At 47.5% G+C, this 27,005-nt stretch overlaps 1 protein-coding gene across 1 annotated transcript in view; it reads left to right on the forward strand.

The window, feature by feature from the left end:
• Positions 1 to 398: 398 nt before the first annotated feature.
• aldh7a1 (aldehyde dehydrogenase 7 family, member A1) overlaps positions 399 to 27,005 on the forward strand; it is an 81,427-nt gene continuing 54,820 nt past the window's right edge. Inside the window, exons 1-4 of the mRNA XM_038804980.1 lie at positions 399 to 646; positions 11,707 to 11,760; positions 12,153 to 12,218; positions 20,477 to 20,557. Coding sequence (XP_038660908.1) covers positions 458 to 646; positions 11,707 to 11,760; positions 12,153 to 12,218; positions 20,477 to 20,557 — 390 coding nt within the window. The 5' untranslated portion in view covers positions 399 to 457. The remainder of the gene's footprint in view (positions 647 to 11,706; positions 11,761 to 12,152; positions 12,219 to 20,476; positions 20,558 to 27,005) is intronic.

Below are 27,005 nucleotides of genomic sequence, written 5' to 3' on the forward strand. Positions count from 1 at the left end.
CTGTGTGGGTTTCCTCTGGGTACTCTGGTTTCCTCCCATAGTCCAAAGATGTGCAGGTTAGGTGGATTAGCCATGATAAATTGCCCTTAGTGACCAAAAAGGTTAGGAGTTATTGGGTTATGGGGATAGGGTGGAAGTGAGGGTTTATGTGGGTCGGTGCAGATTCGATGGGCCGAATGGCCTTCTTCTGCACTGTATGTTCCATGTACTATAGCCGGTTTCGCCATTATTTTGTATTGGTTGGGGTTTTATTTTCAGGATACAGCGGTCGCTCGGTTCCTGTGGAAGTGTTAACCAAGTTGTGTGCCTGTTCCGTTCTGTAGTGCTTCCCTGCTCTTTGCAATGCGCCTGTTCCAGTACAGGGGCTGCACCCGTTCCTGCCAATCACAGCTGCAGCCTCTGCTGCTCCAACTGCGCAGGGCTTAATTTTTATTGATTTGCGTTTCCCTGTTGTAGAATGCAACGAGTAACGCTTTACCTCGCGAGGCCTTTGCTGAGAGGACGGGAGCTTTCCTGCAGACTGAGATTCTCTGCAGCCATGTCGACGCTTCTCATCCAGCAGCCCGGTTACGCCTGGCTTAAAGAGTTGGGACTGAAGGAGGACAACCATGGCGTGTTCAACGGGAGCTGGGGCGGGCGAGGAGAGGTGAGGAGAACAGGGAGAGTTCTGACTGTCAGAGCCAGCACACGGGCAGCCAGCTCGCCAGCTATTATTAGTAAGAAGCTGGGACTTGGTGCCAATGACTCATCCTGTGTCCGTCCGTGACTGATTAATGCAAGCAGGATTTAAAAAGAAATCGTTTCTCTTTTGTTACGAAGTAGCTTTTCGCAACAATCTTTTTGGATATTTTAATGCGTCAATCCTTCCTCATCAGGTTTAGCGTTTCACTTTAACTCTGCTTTTGCCTACATTTTTACGTCACCCAAAAGGCATTAGAGCAGATTAATGGCGTGTAAAGTGTTTGCATTGCTGTTACATTTGAGGGGTGTGAAGTAAACTGGAGTATCGGTTTGTGCTCATGTAACCGAATGCGAGGAGTTTTAAGCCATTAGTTTATGGCTTTAGACAGTCCAACAGTAAGGAAATTACCTGTCAAGCCTGGTCAGGCTGCCAACTCTTGGAGATGTATTCGTGGAGGTGTCTCATCCAATACCTTTTGCAACAAGTAAGGTTCAAAGAAACTGAGAAATCTGCTTTAAAGTACCTCTTTGATTTATCTTCTGAGTTGCTTTCATTACAGCCTAGGAAATTAAACTTTTAATTCTCTAAGATTCCAAAACAGCCCTGAGATTGGCTAACCCTAATGCGTGCACCAGAGCTGCCTAATCTACCGCTTTCAAATATTTGATCACCAGTAACAGTTTGTGCCAGATTGGCTCAGTTGGTAGCACCCTCCTACAATGGACAATTGTTACTTCCAAGTTCCACAACAGGATTTGATCATATACCATAGGGTTGGGAACTATAGCTGCGACTCGAGAGTGGGATCATTTCCACTGAAAGGCAAAGATTTTTTAAACATTTGTATTTTAAATTATAATGGGCTTCTATAGAATTGACAGGAAAAGAGATTCCTCTGGTTTGGGAGTCAGTGGCGTGGCATGAAATTTAATATTATTAGAGGGTGAGGAGAGAGATTAGAAGACATTTTTGTTAGGCAGATTTTTGGGGCATTCACCACATTGTGCCACAGAAGGTGATCGAGGCAGAAACCATTGCATCTTTTAAGGAAACATTTGGATAAATATTTGAAGTCAAAGGCACAGTGCTATAAAGAGAGAGCAAGCAGGCAGTGAGATTACCTTTGGATTTCGTTAGCAAATAGCTAGCTGCCTGAGTTCTTTGAGGACGTACCCAGCAAGGTTGATAATGAGGAGCCTATGGATGTGGAATATCTAGACATCCAGAAGGCGTTTGACAAGGTGCTGCACAAGCTGTAACAGCCTTCCTGAACAGGTGCCAGAATGTGGCAACTAGGGGCTTTTCACAGTAACTTCATTTGAAGCCTACTTGTGACAATACATGATTTTCACTTTCACTTCAAAAGACTGATCTAGAAGGTGAGATCGCAGGGGATTGGTGGTAGAGTACTAGATTGGATTGAGGATTGGCTGACTGACATTAGGAAGAGGGTTGGGATAAATGGGTCCTCTAGCTGGCGAATGGTAACGAATGGGGTGCCGCAGGGGATCAGACTTTGACTGTTTACAATCTATATAAATGATCTGCAAGCAGGAACAGGGTGTATCATAATCAAAATTTGTGGATGATACTAAAATAGGTGGAAAAGCAGGCAGTGAAGAGGAGATAGAGTTTACAGATGGATGCAGATAAGCTAGGAGAATGGCTCTTTGGCAGATGGAGTTTAATGTGGATGTGTGAAGTTATTAATTTTGGCTGAAAAAAATAGAAAGGCAAATTATTATCTAAATGGAAAGCAGATTCAAAATACGTCTGGGTGTCTGTTCATGAATCACAGAAAGTTGGTGTGCAGGTACAGCATGTAATAAAAAAAGGTAAATGGAATTTTAGCAAAAGGACTGGAGTATAAAAGTAGAGAAGTGTTTCTGAAATTGTATAGGGTGTTGGTGACACCACATCTGGAGTATTGTGACCAGTTTTGGTCTCTTTATTTGAGGAAGGATATGGTGGCATTAGAGGGAGTTCAGAGGAGGTCATCAGATTGATTCTGGGGATTAAAGGGTTGAAGTATGAGGAGAGATTGAACAGTTTGGGCTTATACTTGCTGGAGTTTAGAAGACTTGAGGGGATCTGATCGAGGTATATAAAATAATAAGAGGGATAGATAAAGTAAGCGTAAATCAGATGTTCCCCCTTGCGGGACAATCCTAAACGAGAGGTCACAGATATAGGTTGAGATGTGGTAGATTTAAAAGTGAGATGATGGTGGTGAATTTGTGTTGCCCGTAGTGCAGTTGAATCTAAATCATTAAATGATATCAAGAAGGAGATAGATATACTGATTTTTTAAAAAATAGGTTAAATGGACATGGGGAACAGGCAGGGAGGTGGATTTGAGACCAGGAAGTGATCAGCCAGGATCTGATTGAATAGCGGCGCAGGCTCGAAGAGATGAAATGCCTACTTCTGCTCCTAATTCCTCAAAAAACTCCTTCATGCCTCACTTATTACTTTGCATATTACAATTCAATCATTTCATGAGCAGTTTTCACTGGTGCAGATATGATTTGAATAGCTCACTGTTCCTGGTGCAGATATGATTTGAATAGCTGCTTTCTGTAAATAGTGTCCTGGATATCTAATTTTATGATTGTATATTTACGGCATATGTCTTCCAGTTTTGGGAATTAAACTTTTAAATGTAAGATAAATGAAAAAACCTGGAGTTCCAAAATACTTTACTTCTTTATTTCTTATTACTGCCACTTCTCTGCAAACTCAGTTAATCTGTGGCCTTCAGGCTCTATTAGTCTATAACTGTGCCTCCTAATTCTGTTTCCGTAGATTGATATGTAATTCCTCTTGTACATCCATATTAATTATGTATGTAGATGAAGAACATGGTAAATTATAGTCTGTATTGCCTATGACATGACATTATTCATATCCCTCCAATCTGATAAACATATGTTTATCTCTCTTTATTTTCTGCTGTCTCTCCATGCATTCCCCACAGTATTACATATCTTAATATTTATCATAGGTTTCTTTGCGACAGTTCAACAAATACTTCTTAAAAATCCGTGTATATATAGCATCCACCAGATTCTCTTTATGCTTAGTTTTTTTTAAAAATAATTTTTTATTGGAATTTTTTACAGAAAATATAACAACAAACAATGAAAAGCAACAATATAACCCCATAATAACTGTAACACCCCCAAGACCGTATCAACGCATGTATCCCACCCCCCCCAAACCCAGTAAACAACAAGAAAACTTAAAAATAAATTAAAATTAAATAAACAAACATAGTCATCGTCTCCCCCTCCCCCCCGGGTTGCTGCTGCTGCTGACCCCGTACCCTATCGTTGAGCCAGAAAGTCGAGGAAAGGTTGCCATCGCCTAAAGAACCCTTGTACCGATCCCCTCAGGGCGAATTTGTCCTTCTCTAGCTTAATAAAACCCGCCATGTTGTTGATCCAGGCCTCCACGCTTAGGGGTCTTGCATCCTTCCACTGCAGCAAGATCCTCCGCCGGGCTACTAGGGACGCAAAGGCCAGCACACCGGCCTCTTTTGCCTCCTGCACTCCCGGCTCCACCCCAACCCCAAAAATCCTGGATCCTACTACCCTCGACACTGTCCTCGCCACCCCCTTCCAGAACTCCTCCAGTGCCGGGCATGCCCAGAACATATGGGCATGGTTCGCTGGACTCCCCAAACACCTGACACACCTGTCTTCGCCCCCAAAGAACTTACTTATCCTAGATCCTGACATGTGGGCCCGGTGCAGCACCTTGAATTGGATGAGGCTAAGCCGAGCACATGAGGAGGAAGAATTAACCCTCTCCAGGGCATCAGCCCATGTCCCGTCTTCGATCTGTTCCCCCAGTTCCCCCTCCCGCTTAGCTTTCAGCTCCTCTACTCACGCCTCCTCCGCCTCCTGCATAACCTTGTAGATATCAGATATCTTCCCCTCCCCAACCCAGACCCTCGAAAGCACCCTGTCACTCACCCCCCTCGCGGGAAGCGAAGGGAATCCCTCCACCTGCCGCCAAGCAAACGCCTTTACCTGCAGATACCTGAACATGTTTCCCGGGGGGAGCCCAAATTTCTCCTCCAACTCCCCCAGGCTCGCAAACCTTCCATCAATGAACAGGTCTCTCTGCTGTCTGATGCCCACTCTGTGCCAACCCTGGAACCCCCCATCAATGTTCCCCGGGACGAACCGATGGTTCCCCCTTAACGGAGCCTCCATCGAGCCCCCCACTTCTTCCCTATGTCGCCTCCACTGCCCCCAAATCTTGAGGGTAGCCACCACCACCGGACTCGTGGTATACCTCGTAGGAGGGAGTGGCCACGGCGCCGTTACCAGGGCCCCCAGGCTTGTATCTCTACAGGACGCCCTCCATCCGTTTCCATGCTGCCCCCTCCCCCTCCATCACCCACTTGCGCACCATCGACACACTGGCCGCCCAATAATACCGCGAGAGATTGGGTAACGCCAGCCCCCCACCATCTCTACCCCCCTCCAAGAAGACCCTCTTCACCCTCTGGGTCCCGTGCGCCCAAACAAAGCTCATGATGCTGCTAGTCACCCTCCTAAAAAAGGCCCTAGGGATAAAGATGGGCAAACACTGAAAGAGGAACAAGAACCTCGGGAGAACCGTCATTTTGACGGACTGCATTCTACCCGCCAGCGATAGCGGCACCATGTCCCACCTTTTAAATTCCTCCTCCATCTGCTCCACCAACCTGGTAAAATTAAGCTTATGGAGAGTCCCCCAACTCCTGGCCACCTGCACCCCCAGGAATCTGAAACTCTTCACTGCCCTCTTAAACAGGAGCCTCTCAATTCCCTCCTCCTGATCACCCGGGTGTACTACAAATAATACCTCACTCTTGCCTAAATTTAACTTATAACCCGAGAAGCTCCCAAACTCCGCCAACAGCTCCATCACCCCCGGCATTCCCCCTTCTGGGTCTGCCACATACAACAGCAGGTCGTCCGCATACAGCGATACCCAATGTTCCTCCCCACCCCGCACCAGACCCCTCCACCTCCCTTACTCCCTCAACGCCATAGCCAGAGGTTCAATCGCCAGCGCAAAGAGCAAGGGGGACAGGGGGCACCCCTGCCTGGTCCCACGGTAAAGCCTGAAGTACTCCGATCTCCTTCCATTGGTAACTACACTCGCCATCGGAGCCACGTAGAGCAACCTGACCCATTTGATTAACCCCTCCCCGATTCCAAACTGCTCCAGCACCTCCCACAGGTACCCCCACTCAACTCTATCAAACGCTTTCTCTGCATCCAGCGCCACAACTATCTCCGCCTCTCCCTTCACCGCCGGCATCATAATAACATTTAGCAATCTCCGCACATTCGTGTTGAGCTGCCGTCCCTTGACAAATCCTGTCTGATCCTCATGTATCACCCCTGGCATGCAGTCCTCTATCCTGGTGGCCAGGACCTTCGCCAGCAACTTAGCGTCAACATTGAGGAGCGAGATAGGCCTGTACGATCCACACTGCAAGGGGTCCTTATCCCGCTTCAGGATCAGAGAGATCAGTGCCCGCGACATCGTCGGGGACAAAGCCCCCCCCTCCCATGCCTCATTGAAGGCTCGCACCAACAGGGGGCCCACCAGATCCGCATACTTTTTATAAAATTCCACCGGGAACCTATCTGGCCCCCGCGCCTTACCTGACTGCATTTGACCAATCCCCCTGACTAGCTCCTCCAACTCTATCGGCGCCCCCAGCCCCTCCACCAGCTCCTCGTGAACCTTAGGAAACATAGCCTGTTCATGAAGCTCTCCATTCCCCCCCCCCCCCCCCCCCCCCCCCCCCCCCCCCCCCCAAATATCGGTGGCTCCGACCGGTAAAGTTCCTCGTAGAAGTCCCTAAAGACCCCATTTACCTCTGCTCCCTTCTGCACCACATTCCCACCCTTATCCATCACTCCACCAATTTCCCTAGCCGCATCTCGCTTACGGAGCTGATGCGCCAACATCCTGCTCGCCTTCTCCCCATACTCATATACCGCGCCCTGCGCCCTCCTCCACTGTGTCTCCGCCTTTCTGGTGGTCAACAAGTCGAACTTGGCCTGCAAGCTACACCGTTCCCCCAGCAACCCCTCCTCCGGTTCCTCCGCGTACCTCCATCCACATCCAGGAGCTCCCCCACCAGTCTCTCCCTCTCCCTCCTCTCCCTCCGGGCCCGAATGGAAATCAGCTCCCCCCGGATCACTGCTTTCAGAGCCTCCCAGACCATCCCCACCCGAACCTCCCCCGTGTCGTTGGTATCAAGATACCCCTCAATACTTCCCCAGACCCTCCTACACACCTCCTCATCAGCCAGCAGCCCCACATCCAGACGCCAGAGCAGGCGCTGGTCCCGTGCCTCCCCCATCTCCAGATCAACCCAGTGCGGAGCATGGTCTGAAATTGCTATGGCCGAATACTCTGCATCCTGCACCTTCGGGATCAATTCCCTGCTCAGGATGAAAAAATCTATTCGGGAATAAACCCTATGGACATGAGAGAAAAAGGAATACTCCCGCGCCCTCGGCCTTCCAAACCTCCAGGGATCTACCCCTCCCATCTGGTCCATAAACCCCCTCAGCACTTTGGCCGCCGCCGGTCTCCTACCCATCCTTGAACTGGACCGGTCCAGTGGGGGATCAAGCACTGTGTTAAAGTCTCCCCCCATGATCAGGCCCCCTGCCTCCAGGTCCGGAATGTGGCCCAACATGCGCCTCATGAAGCCAGCATCGTCCCAATTCGGGGCATATACATTAACCAGCACCACCTTCTCTCCCTGCAGCCTACCCTTCACCATGATATATCTGCCCTCCTTGTCTGACACCACCTCAGATGTCTCGAACGCCACCCTCTTCCCCACCAGAATCGCCACCCCCCGGTTCTTCGCGTCTAATCCTGAGTGAAAAACCTGCCCCACCCATCCCTTCCTCAGATGAACCTGGTCCGCCACCTTCAAGTGGGTCTCCTGGAGCATAGCCACGTCCGCCTTCAGATGAGAAAATACCCTAGTTCTCTTAACCGGCCCATTCAGCCCCCTCACGTTCCAGGTGATCAGCCGGATCAGAGGGCAACCAGCCCCCCTCCCCCGCCGGCTAGCCATAGCTCATCGACTGCTCGCCCCAGGCCAGCGCGCCCCGCCTGACCCGTTCCCCATGTGATGATGCCTCTCCTCTACCCCCCCCCCCCCCCCCCCGGCCCACACCAGCTCCTTCCTGGCCATTCCAGCAGCAACCCGCTGCAACTCCCGAATGGCCACCTCCTGGGCCGCCTGGGTCTCAAGCAGCCTGTTGGTAGTCGCATTCAGGGAGTGCAGCAACTCAGCCTTCAGCTCCGCAAAACAGCGCTGAAGAGCCGCTTGCTGCTCCTGCGCCCACTTCCACCAGTCCTCTGGTGTTCCGCCGGCCGCCATTTTGTCCTTCTTCCCCCGCTTTTCTTGGGGAGCTGCTGCAGCCTTTTCCTTTGCCCCACTCCGGGTGAGCACCATAAGTTTCGGGGAATGCTCCTCCAAACACCTTCCCCCACCGGGATTTGTCGAAACAGCGCCGTTTGGGGCCCTCAAATAGGCCTGAAAGCCCTTTAGTAGCGGGAGCTGCCGAACGTGCGGCTTAGCTCCGCATAGCCGCAACCGGAAGACGGTTATGCCTACAGTTGATTTCCTGAAATAAAAATCAATTCAGTTTAGTTGAGTACCACTTAGCCTCACTTAGTCCCTGATTAGTTCCTGCCTCTCCAAACGTTCACTAATTAAATCTATTAAGAATTTTTGAAGTCTTCCCACAACAGTTCAGATGAACAGTTCTATAATTTCCTCAAAAAACATCCCCCTTTCTTGAACAAGTCTGTAATGTCCTCGAATCCTGGGCAGGATTCCCCCAGCCCTGGGCCGGGCCAGAGAATCCCCGCAACCGGGCCACGCCGCCCTGATGCCGGCCTGCGATTCTCTGCAAAGCGGAGAATCGGAGCCATTGGTGCCGCCGTCTTTGGCGCGGTGCCGGTTGCGGGCTGCTTTATCGCATCCCGGGCCGAGTGGTCGCAGTTAAAATGCTGAGCCCTTACGGCTTCTCTGTCCCCCCTGCCACTTTCCTATGCGCCGGCCCTTATAGTCCTGCGCCATGTTGCGTCGGGGCCGGCACATTGAAGGAGTCCACCGTTCAGGCGCGCGTTTGCACCGGCATCACTGCGCATGCGCAGATCCCGCGGCGCACAGTTCACGCTGGGATTGGCAGCTGGAACGGCGCAAACTGCTCCAGTGCCGTGCTGGCCTCCTGTAGGGGCCACAATTACTCCTGGCAGCAGTCCGTTCACGCCGTTGTAAACCATGACGGCGTTTATGATGGCGTGGACAGTCTGCCACGGGATGGGAGAATCCTGCCCCTCGTTTGCAAAAAAAATGTAGAAAGCCAATGATTTTCAGTGTGCACTTATAAGTAATAGCATTTTTCAAAGTGAATTTTACATTTCAATTTATTTGCTTATTTGGCTTATTGAAAATTCAAAAGTACATTCTGTCTTGTTAGTCATGTGATGAAGGAAACCATTGTGAATGCAATTTACAAACACTCTTGTATTGATCACTAACTTATATCCCTATCTCCCCTACAATAGTTAAAATTCTCCAGAATTACCACACTAGTTCTGCCAACCTCTCAATATTGCTTATAGATCCCATAGTTGGTTACCTGTATTCTAGCATAATATAGAACATACAGTGCAGAAGGAGGCCATTCGGCCCATTGAATCTGCACCGACCCACTTAAGCCCTCACTTCCACTCTATCCCAATAACCCCATCTAACCCTTTTTTGGTCACTAAGGGCAATTTATCATGGCAAATCCCCCTAACCCCCCTGTGGGAGGATAACCGGAGCACCCGGAGGAAACCCACGCAGACACGGGGAGAATGTGCAGACTCCGCACAGACAGTGACCCAGCAGGGAATCGAACCAGCGACCCTGGCGCTGTGAAGCCACAGTGCTAATCACTCGTGCTACGTCAATATCACAGATTATTTCTTAATTTATCCCAGACACACTCTGAGCTTCACTATTGTTAAGAATTTAATTGGAATTGAAAGCTAATGGGTGGGGTTCTCTATCCCGCCAGCCCTGTTTTCCGGCGAGGTGTGCCCCCGCCGGCAACAGGATCTTCCGTTCTGGCAGCCGGCCAATGGGGTATCCCGTTGTGGTCATCCTATGCCCTTGGTTAAACCCGTGGGTGTGCTGCCGGCAAAGCGGAAGATCCCGCTGACGTGAATCCCGCAGAATAGTTAAATTATGGACTCATAGAAACATTTAAATGGCTATTGTGAACTCCCTTCTCCTTGCTAAAGTAAATATTGGTCCCATAGAGACAAACACAGGAGAAATTGTTACGGAATTTGAGAAAATGGCACGTTGACCTATTTTCAGCATTGTAAACAAAACATAGTTTCCGAGATAGTGAATACATTCGTTATGATTTTCCAAAAATCCGGACATCAGTCATCTGAGAAATTCTGAAATCTATTATTACGTCTTCATAGTGATTTAAAAAAGAAGTGGGTGTATAGTCAGAAGTCACTATGGTTTTATGAAACTTTGGCGCTCATTTAGAGTTTTTTGAGAATGTAACTAGTGGCATACATAAAGCGGGATCAGTAAATGTAGCATGCTTCGATTTCTTAAAAAGCGTACTTTAAGATGGCACACAAAAGATTAGAACAGAAGGTAAGAACATTGCATGTTAATATATGAGCATGAATGAAGATTTAGTTAAAGGATAGGAAGCAGACAGTAGGAATAAGTGAGGCATTTTTAAGTTGGCAGTCTAATGAGTGGGGCGGCTGCAAGATCTGTGCTGGAGCATTGGCTGCTTACAATCTATTTAAATATGATAATTTAAATGAAGAGGCAGTAAGGTACACAATTTTGCTGATAATACAAAGCTAGGTGGGAATGTCCGCTCTGAGCAGGACTCAAAGAGGCTGCAAAGAAAGATAGGCAGGTTAAGTAGATATGCAATAAGGTGGCAGATCAAGTATAATGCAGGGAAGTGTGAGATTATTCATTTTATTAGGAAGAATAGAAATGCAGAATATATTTTTAAAAAAAGAATCAAACTCTAAATGTTGTTATTCAGAGAGACCTTTTTTGTACTGGTACAGAGAACACAGGAAATTACCATGTCGGGGAGACAGTGGTGTAATGGTATTGTTACTGGACTAATAATCCAGAAACCTAGGGTAATGCTCTGGGAATCTGAGTTTGAATCTCACTCTGGTAAAGGGTGGAATTCGAATTCAATAAAAATCTGGAATTAAAAGTTTAGTGAAACCATTAAAAACCCATCTGGTTCACCCATGTCCTTTAGGGATCTATTGTTTTGTCTGGCCTGCATGTGACTCCAGACCCACAGCCATGTAGTTGACTCTTGACTATTCTGAAATGTCCATTCAGTTCAAGGGCAATTAATGCTGACCTAAGCATTGACTTCCAAAGCCTGTTGATGTGCAAACTCCCCCATCCATGTATATATGATGTGGAGATGCCCTGTTGGACTGGGGTGGGCACAGTAAGGAGTTTTACAACACCAGGTTGTTGGATTTCAACCTGTGTTGTAAGACTCCTTACTATGTGTATGATAAAGTGAGGTGTGGGATGTCCAAAGAAGAGGAGGAGGTTACAGTGATGGGGATTTGTTTAAAATAAAATGGGCATTTCTCATTCATTACTTAGGGTCTAGATTGGAGGATGGACCTTGAGATTCTATTGACGAAGATGTTGCAGAATTCAAAATTGGAAGTGTATTTTCTATTCACAATTCTTTCTCCATCTGAAGCTCTCCCTTAATCTTGCTGTATTCCTTTTTGAAAACTTCCTCAAAACCACTCTGCTAACTTTTATTATTTCTCAGCATCTCTTTCTCTGATTTTTTTTTAGGAGTGATTACATACTACATTAAAGGCGTACTCTGATGAAATGATTTTGATTATCAAAGACTGTACTGATCAAACTATTACGTTCTGCTTTCTCTGTATAGGTGGTCACCTCATACTGCCCTGCAAACAATGAACCGATAGCCAGAGTAAGACAGGTGATTATTTTTTTAAATATTCAGACTGGAAACTTGATGATGCTACTAAATTATTAACATAGTGTTCAGAGGGGCAGCACGGTGGTACAGTAGTTAGCATTGCTGCCTACGGCGCTGAGGACCCGGGTTCGAATCCCGGCCCTGGGTCACTGTCCGTGTGGAGTTTGCACATTCTCCCCATGTCTGTGTGGGTTTCACCCCCACAACCCAAAGATGTGCAGGATAGGTGGATTGGCCACGCTAAATTGCCCCTTAATTGGAAAAATAATTGGGTACTCTAAATTTATAAAAAAAATAAAATTGCAAAACCAAATAAAACATAGTGTTCAGAGGCATTGTCAGACTTGGTGATGTAAATTTGTTTCTGACTTTTTAACTTTGTTATTTTTCAGGCCACTTTGGAAGAATATGAAGAGACGGTACAAAAGGCAAAAGAAGCATGGAAAATTTGGGCTGATGTAAGTCTTCTAAACTTTTATTTCCAAAAAATATTTCATAAGTATGGGGTAGAAAGCAGTGTCTGTGACTTCCTTCAGAAGCACCAGGATTATCAGAGGCACTGACTGTCAACATCCTGGGATCTGTAGATCTGTAATTTAGTGGGACCACCTCTAGCTTTGAATTATGCAACATTTTCCTCATTGGTATCTTAAGTTCTTCCTCCAATTCATCCAAAACTGTACTGCATCCACTCTTTCCAGAATTAGGCCCCATTGGAGTATCACCTGGGCGGGAATTCTCCCCTAACTGGCGGGCGGGCCGTACCGGCGCCAAACAGTGGCGTGATCCACTCCGGCGTCGGGCCGTGCGGAAGTTGTGGAATCCTCCGCACGGGGGCCAGGCCAGCGCTGGAGTCATTGGCGCCACGCCAATGTCGAAGGGTCTCACCGGCCAGCACGATTTGGCGCATGGTGGGAGTGCCAGCGTGTTCTGGCACATTTGCAGAACCGCTGGCATGATCCCTGCGCATGCGCGGGGGGATTCTTCTCCGTGCTGGCCATGGCGGAGCTTTACAGAGGCTGGCGCGGAGGGAAAGAGTGCCCCCATGGCACAGGCCCGCCCGCAGATTGGTGGGCCCCAATCGCGGGCCAGGCCACTTTGTCTAATCCACGGCAGCGGGACTGACCGAAAACGAGCTGCCGCTCGGCCCATTGGGGCCTGGAGAATCGCCGGGGTGGGGGTGGCCACTGCCAATGGGCCCCGACCGGCGCGACGTGATCCCCGCCAAAAAACCGGCGCCGGAAAATTCGGCTGCCCCCAGCGATTCTCCGACCCAGTGGGGGTGTCGGAGAATCCCGTACCTGATCCCTAATTAATGAATGTCAAATCCCTATCTTTTCTTTACAAATCTGTTTGGGGTCTTATCCCATCCTATCTCTAACTTCCCCCTCCTTTTTGAATTTACATTTCTGCCTCCTTTCCAATCCCGCTCTTCACTCCATATACTAGCAGAGCCTTCAGTCACCTCAGCCTTGCTTTCTAGAACACTTGCCGTAAACCCTTCTACCACTGTATTTGTCTCCTTATCTCCTTCAAATTGATATTTTAGACTATTTAGCAGATACCTCACTTGATTTTTAAGAAAATTTAGAGTGCCCAATTCTTTTTTCTCAATTAAGGGGCAATTTATGAAATTAAAAAATGAAATGAAAATCGTTTATTGTCACACGTAGGCTTCAAATACTTTACCGTGAAAAGCCCCTAGTTGCCACATTCCAGCGCTTGTTCGGGGAGGCTGGTACAGGAATTGAACCGTGCTGCTGGCCTACCTTGGTCTGCTTTCAAAGCCAGCGATTTAGCCCTGTGCTAAACCAGCCCCACATTTACTGTGGCCAATTCACCTACCCTGCACATCTTTTTGGGTTGTGGGGGTAAGACCCATGCAGGCACAGGAAGAATGCGCAATCAACACACTGACACGGGGTTGGGTTCGAACCTGGAACCTGCCGTGAGGCAGCAGTGCTAACTACTGCACCATTTTGCTGCCCCAGATAGCTCAGTTGATGTTGATCCCATGGCCAGTCATATTTTTTTTCTCTGAAATCCATTTGAGATTTTCAGTGAATGGTTCACTACAAGTTCAACTTGTTTTTGTGCCATCCTGATTTGTTAACTACCCAAAAATAATGATTAGTATTTATTTAAATAACATACCTAATTTTCTACATTGTTGTAAAAGTTCACCTCAATTTATAAAGTTTGTTAGTTTATAAAGAGGACATAATCCACGTCTGAATACATAGGGTGCAATTAAACAGAAACATTCCAAGTGTCATTTTGGGCAGATTTGGCGGGGTGTTTCTTGCCAGCTTTCGGTGAGATCCACAATGGTATTTACCCACACTTGGGCATTTTTGGGGGCCTTGGGGAGTTTCTCCTCTGTCTAGCCCACACTTAGATATTGTTTCAGTGGTGGTGAACTGACGTCGCCGGCAAGGCAGGCTCCTCGGAGATCGGGCCGCCATTTGTCAACACCCCCCCAATCTCTTTTCAGGGCCCTGACCCATCACCCCCAAACTCAGGAGGCCCTATCAAATCCACTCATTCACCCCCCCCCCCCCCCCCCCCCCCCCCCCCCCCCCCCCCATCATGGGCATGGCTACCCCTCAGGCCTTGGCAGTGGCACCAAGGCACCCTGACACTGCCATCCAGACACTCTGGCAGTTCCCTGCCATCCTTGCAATGCCACACAGGCACCTCGGCAGTGCAAAGGTGTCACTGCCAAGGTGCCCAGATGTCAGAGGGAGAGCCGGAGTGCCACCCTCCCCTGTCCCTGACCACGTTGGGGTCTCCAATGGCTTATGAGACCGCCCCGCCCCCCCACCCCCCCGGTGCAGTTATGCCTGGCCCACGTCTGCATGGACCAGTGCTGACCAGCACCATGGCGAGGTCTCCGTCTGTTCCTGGGCCTCGGGGAAATTGGGCACCAACATAGTTAAATGGGCTTAATGGCTCATTAAAACTGTAGATCTGGATTTCGCCCAGTGAGAACATAGAACGTAGAACATATATAGGAGATCACGAGGCGTTCCGAGCATCGCAAATCTCGTGAGATTTAATGACTTTGCCATGTCACCGCATCAGGCATGTCGAAACTATTCGATTGCCCCCATAATACTGTTATTTGTTGAATGTCAGTTACTTTTAAAAGATTTGTGGTTTGCAGGCTGATTCTTGAGCTTCCTTCCTGAAATGTCCTGGAGCTCGAGCTGCCTAAATGTTAATCTAGCCTGGTTCCAAACGGCCAATAGTGGGCCATTTTTTTCCACTTTCTTTCAGGCTTGATTGGCATATTTATTTCCCAACCTTGGTACAGGGTTTACCAAACACAATTGTAGCATCTCTACTGCTAACTCTGGATAAGCTCAGCTAACATAAAGCACGTTGCTGAATGAACTTTGGACCGTCTGGTCGGGTGACTGCAATTTTTGTGAAAGATTTTTTGGGAAGCTGACTTGTTTGATTTCTGCAGTTGATATATTAAGGTAACAATGTTGGCAGGTTAGTCTGACTAGCTAGCAATGAATAATCCTACGTTAGACTCCAGTACAATGTGATTTGAGTGAGGTCAAAACTAAACTTAAGACTCTATGTTAACACACATGGTTTCACATGAAAGCACAAGAATGATTGTTTGTTTTGATACTGGAAGAAACCATGCAGAGAAGTAATACTTTCAGGAGGAAATTAGCTGACCGTGATTCTATTGCCTGTCCTTTTGGGAAAAAAAAATGAAATCGCTTATTGTCACGAGTAGGCTTCAATTAAGTTATTGTGAAAAGCCCCTAGTCGCCACATTCCGGCGCCTGTCCGGGGAGGCTGTTATGGGAATCGAACCATGCTGCTGGCCTGCTTGGTCTGCTTTAAAAGCCAGCGATTTAGCCCAGTGAGCTAAACCAGTCCTTTTCATTCCTGTTTTATGTTTCAGTGAATTGTTCGATCTTTTTTCTTAAACAAGTCATTTGAAGTATTTAGGATTCTATCAGCTAATTCTATGCTTAAATGCCGAACTTGTGGTTGCTTTCAAATGAGTTCATGCTAAAATAGCACTGAACAATTGGACCTTTTGACAAGATCCAAATACCATAGATCGTGGTGTGTAAGTCAATCCAAACGTAAGACAACCCCATATTATCTGGTGGCAGAAATAATGCTATATTTGTGTTAGCAGTGGGCCTCAATCATTCACTGTAGAAATGAAAGTTTCAATTTGGTGACCATCCATACTCCCACCAGTGGTTCACATTTCATACTTGGCGTACAAGTCTACCCCGTTTTGGAAGGTGTTTTGGAGGTTTCAAAGGTTGACTAGTGCACCACGATCTCTAGTGCAATTCATATTGGAGCTGGAATTTGAATTCTATAAATGAGATCTGCTCATGTCTAGTTGTAAAGGTCTGTCATGAACTAATTTTTGGAGCTCTGCCCATGGCCTTATTATCATCATGTTGGAGTCCCTTCCACTGTGCAATGTTGTGCAGCATGCAGCATACAACAGCTATAATTAAAACCCTTGCTGGGTCATATAGGATAGCTCCACCTGAGTGATCGAGGGATCCAAATCTATTTAAAACGTTAGTTTTAGAATGTCAATGGCCTGCTCAATGTTGCTGCTGGTGACGGCATGGCTGCTTTGTAGTTTCACTCTGCCTCCAATTGCGGGTGCCTATTCACTATGTTCTTAGGGGGGTAGCCCTTGTCCCCCCCCAGAAGACATCACCAAATCTGCATGAGTGGATGAAATAGATTGGAAACTTGCAAATTTCTCAGTATGAAGGAGTTGTGGTCGCTGGCCAGGAACGTTGCATTCACCGTATTCTGGTCAGAAACCACCTGCACGTTGATAATGAAATGACTTGTGGTTTGCGAAGGTGTCCGCATACTAAGTTTGGGTCTTTATTGCAATGTGAGTGCAGGCAATGATGCCTTACCCCTGAAGGATGCCCACAACTTCAGACTCGATCCATGGGGAAAGCTAACCTTGTTCCCCCACATGCGCAAACTGGACATTAATGCATCTGTGTGCCACTGACTGTGATGTACCAACTCTGGAAAGAGCTTGAGGCACAGAACTTTAATGACACAGTTACATTAACAGCAACTGGCAGGCCTTGGGGGTTGGTGGATGGTGGCTCCATTTGTTGCTTTTTCATCTGACAAATGTCTCACAACATCATGGTTCAAAATTTGCCTTCTCCGGCACTGGTTTTCCAACATGCTGAGTGATGGTGTCCTTACTCTTTACACCCTCCCTACTGGGTAGAACCCAGTTGTCCCCTCGTATCCTCCTTCCTGGTGTCCATGCTGTTGCCTCTTCCTCCTGATCATTGACCCTCGGCCCTCACTCCGGGCTGAAGCTTCTCTGTCCTGCTGCATCTATATGAGCGGGTACATGCCCATCCTCCTAGGCTTTCTCAAACGAATGAACCATGCACCATTTTGAAGCACTAATTTCTCTCTTGCACCTGGTGCAAGAGTCAATGGGGGCAATGAAAAATTGTCCTGGCCGACCAGCCCACACTCCCGCTGCAGTGGGTCATGTGAGGACAGTGGGAGTTAAGTTCCTGGCAATTGTGTGGCACTAAATGAAAGCCTCAATATAACTGTGTAGGGGCACCCCTCCATCCAAGGGGGTACCCTGGCTATACAAAGCAAAAGCACAGAAAAGAGACCTCCGCTGACCTGGCCTGCAACTCACACCTCCACAGCTAGGGTGCAAAACCCGAAGGTCAGTGGAGACAGCGGGTTATTTAAATAGCCAGTTGCCTCTATGAATCGCACATGTGCAATTCCTGGTCACATTCCAGCCTCAACCCATGGAAATGGGAAATACCCGGTTTGGGAGTGTGACTTTGAATTCTCTCACAATCTGGGATTTTCACTACGACAAGAGCCTCACTGTCATGGCAAAAATCTGGGCCATAGTTTAAAAGTAATATTAACTCACACACGCACACCCTGCCAACACCTGACGGTGATCAGTTCCTCAAAATAAACTATGAAAGGCTGCCATTTCCACTGGAATACCTCGACCGAACCCCTCATGGTGTACTTGACCCTCTCTTGGTACAAAAACTCCATCAAGTCTCCTAACCGTACTGAGGAACTGGGTGGAGATGCAGAACCCGCCTCTGGGTAATCAACATGGCAAAGGCCACAACATCCGCACCTGCCTGCAGCCTTGGCGAGTCCAACATCCCAAATATGGCAACTAATGGACAGGGCTCCAGTTCAATATTCAAAATCCACATAGTTACTCTTTTAACCTTTGTTGCTCGTTATGCTTTCCTTAATTTGCTCTGTTTTAATTACCTTTGCTCAAGAGTCGCCAGGTATCTTTTGATACCACCAGAAAGTTCAAAACCGAATATTGATCAATGACTCGATACACCAGTTAGTAAGTTTGAAATCAATGCACATTTATTTACACGCACAGTCAATTATTACTCATGCACAAACTCTACTCACTAAACTACAGCTACTACTAAAAGCCTATACTTAGCTTTGGGCGCCCACTCAGTCAGAGGAACAATGTCCGTTGTCCAGTTCTGATACTGCTGCCTTCGAACTGGTATAGAATAGTTGCTAGGAGCGCCTATCTCGTAGCGTGCGTTGACCGTAGACTTACTTGGCTGGTGCTTGGCGGGCCTCTCGTCGCTGAGAGCCAAATGCCAAGGTGAAGTTCAAGAGTTCTTAAGAGTTCTTCCAAGAGAGCGAACTGACCTTGGTGACTCTGCTTTATAGCCCAAAGGGTTTTGCGCCCTTCTGGGCGGACCCTGGACTTGGTCCCAATTAATTGGACCATGTCCCAATCGTTTGCATCGATTCTCTCCAATGACGGGGTCGTTCCCAGATCGCTGGGCGGGCCCTAGGTAACCGTTGGCCTGCCTTTGTTTTAGTCTCCACTGGCGCCGGGGAGTCTGCCCTGGTACCGATTGTTTAAATGTTTCTCTTTTGACCCCGGAGATAGCTCATTACTATGCTAATGGCTTGTAGTATCAGTTCTGTCTGGACTCTGCAGGTTCCAATCCACAGGAAACCTTGTACCTGCTTGTTTTTCAACCAGGGGCTGGTTTAGCTCACTAGGGGCTGGTTTAGCTCTCTCAGCTAAATCGCTGGCTTTTAAAGCAGACAAAGAAGGCCAGCAGCAAGGTTCGATTCCCGTACCTGTCTCCCCGGACAGGCGCCGGTATGTGGCGACTAGGGACTTTTCACAGTAACTTCATTGAATCCTACTCGTGACAATAAGCGATTTTCATTTCATTTCTCATTCATTTCATTTCATTTTAATTTCATTTTTCTAGTGCTGTCCATTTTTCCCTGTACTCTTTGCGAATGTCCATTTTGGAATCGGGACGTGGCCACCCCAGGTGGCTACACCTTTAACTGCAAAGCATGTGTATTGGGTTAATGTAAAATATTCTACCTCTTATCATCAACCTGGAAGTGAGTTTGTCAATTTAATGGTGATTTAATACTAATGACGAACTGGATTATGATGACCAAGATTTTAGATGGGTAATTGCAGGGAAAGTGTCAATTCTCCTGAGATTTAGTCAAGGGTTGTAGAATAAATGATCGAGCATATTAGATGTTTTCATAGAATTTGCAGAAGGAGGCCATTCGGCCCATCGAGTTTGCACCGGTTCTTGAAAAGAGCACCCTACCCAAGGTCAACACCTCCACCCTATCTCCATAACCCAGTAACCCCACCCAGCACTAAGGGCAGTTTTGGACACTAAGGACGATTTATCATGGCCAATCCACCTAACCTGCACATCTTTGGACTGTGGGAGGAAACCAGAGCACCCGGAGGAAACCCACGCACACACGGGGAGGATGTGCAGACTCCGCACAGACAGTGACCCAAGCCGGAATCGAACCTGGGACCATGGAGCTGTGAAGCAACTGTGCTATCCACAATGCTACCGTGCTGCCCGTTGTCTCAAAATAGTTCATCTGGGGACAAGGCTCTTCACGAACGATAGTGTTCCGAACTGTTGCAACACACTAGTAGTCCCGCTATTGTTTTCAATAGTTGTAGTTCCTGATATTTTTAAAAAATAAATTCAGAGTACCCAAATATTTTTTCCAATTAAGGGGCAATTTAGCCTGGCCAATCCACCTATCCTGCACATCTTTTGGGTTTTGGGGGTGAAACCCACGCAGTCAGGGGGAGAATGTGCAAACTCCTGATGGACAGTGACCCAGGGCCGGGATTCGAACCTGGGTCCTTAGCGCTGTAGGCAGCAATGTTAACCACTGTGCCACCGTGCTGCCCATGTAGTTCCTGATTTAACCAACTCTAATTGTATTAGAGCAGCATTGCTTGATGTGGAAACATTTTAAATAACAATGAAAAGTTGTGGGGTGATGAGGGGGAATTGGCTTTATCTGCTAAGAATGGTCCAAGCAAGAATTTTGCAACCGTATTCAAACGTTTTCTTTCAATATATTTTGCATTAGCAACTTGAAAGTCATTGGAAAGATAATCAGAAACCAAGTTGATATTTCAAGTAATGCTGAATACAAAATCTGTCCTCCTTCCATCTATTCTATTGCATGTGGTGAATATTTGTTTTTAGCACTGCTTTGCTACAGTCTTTATAACTGACCTCTTTAAACATTTTTATTCAGTTAACCAATCTCTCTTTAATATTTGAAGCGCAAGCCTAATGGATAGAGGATGAAAAAGCTTCCTTTTTATCTTGTCCAGATTCCAGCACCAAAAAGAGGAGAAATAGTGAGGCAAATTGGAGATGCTTTGAGAAAGAAACTGAAAGTGCTGGGCAACCTGGTATGTATTTTTACTAGAGATTTTCATGTTTAATGTAATATCCTGTATTGTTTTCCTTATTATTAAACTTTTTTTTTAATAAACATTTTATTGAGGTATTTTTGGTAATATAACAACAACACAATAAACAATGTACATGAAACTATAAACATTGTGCAAAAGCCATCTCCCTTCCTTACAGGTCCCACCTTTATTAACCCCCTACTCTAAGCTAAACTAACCCCCCACCCCCTTCTGACTCTTAATTTTCCGTGAAGAAGTCGACGAGCGGTTGCCACCTCCTGGTGAACCCTAATATTGACCCTCTCAAGGCGAACTTGATTTTCTCCAAACAGAGAAAGCTAGCCATGTCCGTTAGCCAGATCTCCGACTTCGGGGGCTTTGAGTCCCTCCAAGCTAATAGTATCCGTCTCCGGGCTACCAGGGAAGCAAAGGCCAGAACGTCTGCCTCTTTCTCTTCCTGGATTCCCGGGTGTTCCGACAATCGCCACCTCTGGACTCAGCGCCACCCTTGTTTTTAACACCGTGGACATGACATCTGCAAACCCCTGCCAAAATCCCCTAAGCTTTGGACATGCCCAGAACATGTGGACATGGGTTGCTGGTCCGCCCGCACATTTTGAGCACCTGTCTTCCACCCCAAAGAATCTGCTCATCCGGGCCACTGTCATGTGAGCCCGATGAAGGACCTTAAATTGTATCAGGCTGAGCCTGGCACAGGTTGACTCTACTCAACGTGGCTGCCCATAGACCATCCTGTATCTCTCCTCCCAGCTCCTCCTCCCACTTGCGCTTCAGCTCCTTGGTCTGCATCTCCTCTGACCCCATAAGTTCCTTGTAAATGTCCGAGACGCTCCCGTCTCCCACCCTTCTGAAAACTACCCTGTCTTGAATCCCCCTTAGTGGTAGGAGCGGGAAGGTTGACACCTGTTTACGTAGTAAGTCCTGCGCCTCCAGATACCTGAATTTGTTTCCCCTCGCCAACCCAAACTTCTCCTCCAGCGCCCTCATACTCTGAAAGCTCCCCTCGATAAATATATCCCCCAGCCTCTCAATCCCTGCTTTCCACCATATCTGGAACCAACCCCCCCCCCATCCATACTTCCCAAGGCAAATCGGTGATTATTATAGATTGGGGACCAGACCGAGGCTCGCTCTGCTCCTACATGTCGGGGTCTTGCCCGCCCAAACAAAGCCAGAGATACTTTGTTGACCCATTTAAAAAAGGACCACGGAATAAAGATGGGGAGACATTGAAACACGAACAGGAATCTCGGGAGGACCGTCATCTTCACCGTCTGTACCCTCCTAGCTAATGACAAAGGGAACGCGTCCCATCTCCGAAAATCGTCCCTGAATAGGCGGCCAGAATGTGGCGACAAGGGGCTTTTCACAGTAACTTAATTTGAAGCCTACTTGTGACTATTTAAGTGATTTTCATTTTCATTTAATTTCATTCCTTTGGTCTACTAGCCGGGCCAGATTTAATTTATGCAGCTGGTCCCGTTCCCGCGCCACTTGAATGCCTAGGTACCTAAAGCTCCCCTCTACTAATCTAAACGTCAGCTCCCCCAATCGTCTCTCCTGTCCCCTCGCCTGGATTGCAAACATCTCACTTTTCCCCATATTTAGCTTGTACCCTGAAAACCGGCCAAATTCCCCGAGAATCCTCATGATTTCTTCCATCCCCTCTAATGGTTCCGATACGTACAGAAGCAGGTCATCTGCATAGAGCGAGACTCTGTGCCCCCCCCCCCCCCCCCCCCCCCCCTTGAGGCTCTCGGAGCAATTACCAACGGCTCTATAGCTAGTGCGAGCAACAGTGGGGAGAGGGGGCATCTGTGTCTCGTCCCCCGGTGCAGTCTAAAATAGTCCGATGTTGTCCTATTCTTCCGTACACTTGCCACAGGAGCCTGATACAGCAACCTGACCCAGTCAATAAAGCCCCACCCAAATCTGAACCGCCCCAGTATCTCCCACAGATAATCCCGATCAAAAGCCTTTTCTGCATCCATTGCGATCACTACCTCCACCTTCTGGGGGCATCCTGCTCACATTTAACAGCCTTCTTACATTGGCCACCAACTGCCTACCCTTAACAAACCCTGCCTGGTCCTCCCCAATAACGTCCGGAACACAATCCTCAGTCCTGGAGGACAACATTTTGGCCAGCAGTTTGGCTTCAACATTCAACAGGGATATCGGCCTGTAGGACCCACACAGCTCCGGGTTCTTGTCCCGTTTCAGAATCAGCGCAATCGTGGCCTGTGACATCGTCGGGGTCAGCACCCCTCTCTCTTACCTCATTGAACATCCTCATCAACACCGGCCCCAATATCCCAGAGAATGTTTCTAAAACTCCACTGGGTACCCGTCCAGCCCCTGAGCTTTACCCGCCTGCATGGCCTTCAGACCCTCCACTATCTCTTCCAACCCGATCGGGGCCCTCAGCCCTTCTACCAGCTTCCCGTGCACCTTTGGGAAATTCAGCCCCCCCAAGAAGTGCCTCATCCCCTCCGGCCCCGTAGGGGGTTCCGACCTATATAGCCTACTGTAGAAATCCCTAAACGCCTTATTCACCTCTGCTGAATCTCCAACCAGGTTCCCATCTCCGTCATTTACTTTCCCTATCTCCCTGGCTGCCTCCCTTTCTAAGCTGCTGTGCAAGCACTCTCCTCTCCATGCTCATAGATCGTACCCCCTCGTTTTTCTCAGCAGCCCTCCCTGTGGTTAACAAGCCGAACTTCACCTGTAGCCTCCGCCGTTCCCTTAATCTCTGCCTCTGGGGTCTCCACATACCTCCTGTGGATCTGTAGTATCTCCTTGGCACCCTGGCACCCTGCCCGTTTTCGAGCTTGACCGGTCCAAGCCAGGGTCAATAACTGTGTTGAAGTCCCCTCCCATGACCAACCTGTGCGAGTCCAGGTCTGGTATCTTCCCCAGCATCCTCTTTATAAACTCCACATCATCCCAATTTGGCGCATACACATTTACTAACACCACCTGCACCCCCTCCAGTTTCCCACTGACCATAATGTACCGACCTCCCACATCCGAGACTATTCTACCCGCCTCAAACACCACCTGCTTATTGATCAGGATCACGACCCCTCTAGTCTTTGACTCCAGTCCCAAGTGAAAGACCTGACTGACCCAGCCTTTCCTCAATCTAATCTGGTCAGTTATTGTAAGGTGTGTCTCCTGCAACATTACCACATCCGCCTTTAGTCTCCTAAGATGCGCAAATAGAAGTGCCTTCTTGACCAGCCCATTTAACCCTTGAACACCGTAGGTGAGCAGCCTAGTTGGGGGGCTCATTGCCCCCCCCCCCCCCTCCTCCTCCCCCCCCCCCCCCCCCCCCCCCCCCCGTCCCGTAACAACTCTCTGTAACCCAACCCTTTTGATAAGCCAAACATATACACACCCCCAACTGCACTTCTGTGAGCTAGCCCGCCTAGTTTGGTATCCCTGCCGCCGGATAGTCTCCCACCTGTTGTTCCCTCTTTCGCGGCTTCCTCCAAGTGCTGTGTGAGCCCTGTCCACCTCCAAGGATCGGCAGAATGCCCCATTCCCTAACAGCTTCTCAAACATATCTGCGATGTATGCCCCAGTGTCCGCTCCTTCGGACCCCTCCGGGAGCCCAACGATTCTCAAGTGCTGCCGGCGGGACCTGTTCTCTAGGTCCTCCACCTTCTCCAGGAGTTTCTTCTGCTGGTCTCTCAGCATCCCCACCTCCAACTCCACCACAGTTTGATGTTCCTCCTGCTCAGCCAACGCCTTCTCCACCTTCTGGATCGCCCGATCTTGGGCGTCCAATCTAAGCTCCAGCCGCTCAATCATCTCTTTTGTTGGATCCAAGCAGTCCCGTTCCTGCTTGGCAAAGCCTTCCTGAATAACTTGCATCAGCTGCTCCGTTGACCACTGGGTCGGCAAACCAGAGGTCCGGTCCTCCGCCATGCTGTCTCCTGCTGCAGCTTCAGCCCAAGCCTTCTCTGTCTTTCTGTTTCAGCTGTCATCTTTATTTCTACACTAAATTGAGGATTTATTACAGGAAAGTAGGTGTCACATATTCTGGGGAGGCAGTGACATAGTGGTATTGTCGCTGGACGAGTAAACCAGCAGCCCAGTGTAGTGCTCTAGGTTCCACTGCAGATGGTGAAATTTGAATTCAGTAAATAAAAAATCTGAAACTAAAAATCTAATGATGACCATGTTGATTGTCGTAAAAACTCATCTGATTTACTAATGTCCTTTAGGGAAGGAAATCTGCTGTCCTTACCTGGTCTGGACTACACGTGACTCCAGACCCACAGCAATGTGGTTGACTCTTAACTGCGTCCTCAAGGGCGATTAGACATGGGCAGTAAATGCTGGCACAGCCTGCGATGCCCACGTCCCATGAACGAATAAAAAAAATACTAATGATGCAAACAAAACTAGAAAATGTAAAACAAAATTATTAAACTTGTGCATACAATAGCAGGAACTAAAAGGTTTAGTTCATCAAGCTGTCCATTGCTGTCTGTCGAAGAGATTCAGAGGTAGCAGGCTAGAAATCTCAGCATGCAATTGCGTCTATAATTTTATCTGATAGAAAGGCAGGTACTTTCTTCAAACCCTATGCGTTGGTAGTTTCCTGTTAAATGACTGTGAATGAAACCCCATATTTAGGAGCAATGAAATTAACTGCACTTTTTAAAAATTCAAAACCAATGCAGATGACACTCAATGCACTCATGGTGCCAGTTAACAAATACAGCATGTTACACATTTTGCAAATTAAATTTTGCACTTTAAATACAATATTGTTTATCTCAATATTTTGAAATGCAATGTATATGCTAAATTTTTCTTTATGTTTAGCTCCGAGCTCAAAAAATTAGCAAACAAATATAAACTTTCTGGAACAACTGTTCTAATATTCATTTCAAGTTGGAGTTCAGAGTAATATCCCAGAGTTAAACATGCTTGTTGAGCAAAGCCTTTAGTAACATAACTATTGCTCGAGATATTTGGATAACATTTTAATTTGGTATCTCCTGCTGTAACAGTAAAATGCTGGAAGGCTTGGAGAAGTGATAGTTCTCCAGAATTTCAGTTGCAGTGGAGCTGAAAAATCGTAAGGATCTCTGGACATTCTAATTGCTTTACTAAAGTCCCATAGAATCCCCACTGTGCAGAAGGAGGCCATTCGGCCCATCGAGTCTGCATCAATCCTCTGAAAGAATACCCAACCTAGGCACACTCCCGCCCTATCCGAGTAACCCAACCTAACCTACACATCTTTGGACACTAAGGGGCAGTTTTAGCATTTCTAAACATTTCTACGACTTTGGCAGTGGAGGTAGGACCTCATGCAAACTTTCTTCTATCACCCAGTAGCAGCAAAACTTCCTTTTCCCATGAGCTATGCCCTGGATTGTATATGAATGTACTCCAAATATCACACTGCTAAATCTTGATGCAGACCAACCTCCTTTTTAAAGAAAGCCAATCATTGGCATTGAGCTTTTAATTTGCAACTACCCTCTTACTGTGGAGCTTATAAGTAGGTACAACTACTATGATGAAGCAGATTACCACATAAACATCATAACCGGTCTCTCAATCTGTCGCTCCCCATGAACAACACCATGGATCACATGTGTGAATTGTTTAGGTCAGAGTGGACTTCCTAGACTCATTGACTTTGTCACTATTTTAGAGTTGCTATTGTGTGTTTGTACATACATAATCCTCACCCATAACCTCCTGAACAGAAGCTGCATGTGGAAAGACGGGTTTCTCACTGGTCATTAATTTAATCTAGAATGATGGAATTTACAGTGCAGAAGAAGGCCATTTGGCCTATCGAGTCTGCACTGGCCCTTGGAAAGAGCACCCCACTTAAGCCCATGCTTCCATCCTATCCCTGTAACCCAGTAACCCCACCTAACCTTTTTGGACACTAAGGGGCAATTTGGCGTGGCCAATTCACCTAACCGGCACATCTTTGAACTGTGGAAGGGAACCAGGGCACCCAGAGGAAACCCACGCAGACACGGGGAGAAAGTGCAAACTCCACACAGAAAGTCACCTGAGGCCGGATTTGAACCCAGGGCCCTTGCAACAACTGGATAAAAGCAAATTACTGCGGAAGCTGGAATCTGAAACGAAAGAGAAAATGCTGGAAAAACTCAGCAGGTCTGGCAGCATCTGTAGGGAGAGAAAAGAGCTAACGTTTTGAGTCCGATGACTCTTTGTCAAGTTGTCCCATCATTTTCTCTTTTTCTTCCCTTGCAACAACTGATGGTTATCCTGTTTTATACCAAGAGTAATAAAAGTCAAAAATCTTGGACATATTCAGGTCTGCTAGCAACTGTGGAGAGAGAGAAACAGTCAACTCTGTTACTTGTTAAGTGGAAGCTGGCAGACATGCTGAGTATTTTCAGAATTTTTTTGTATTTGG

Source organism: Scyliorhinus canicula, chromosome 8 (genome assembly GCF_902713615.1).
Source record: "Scyliorhinus canicula chromosome 8, sScyCan1.1, whole genome shotgun sequence".
Classification (NCBI taxonomy): domain Eukaryota; kingdom Metazoa; phylum Chordata; class Chondrichthyes; order Carcharhiniformes; family Scyliorhinidae; genus Scyliorhinus; species Scyliorhinus canicula.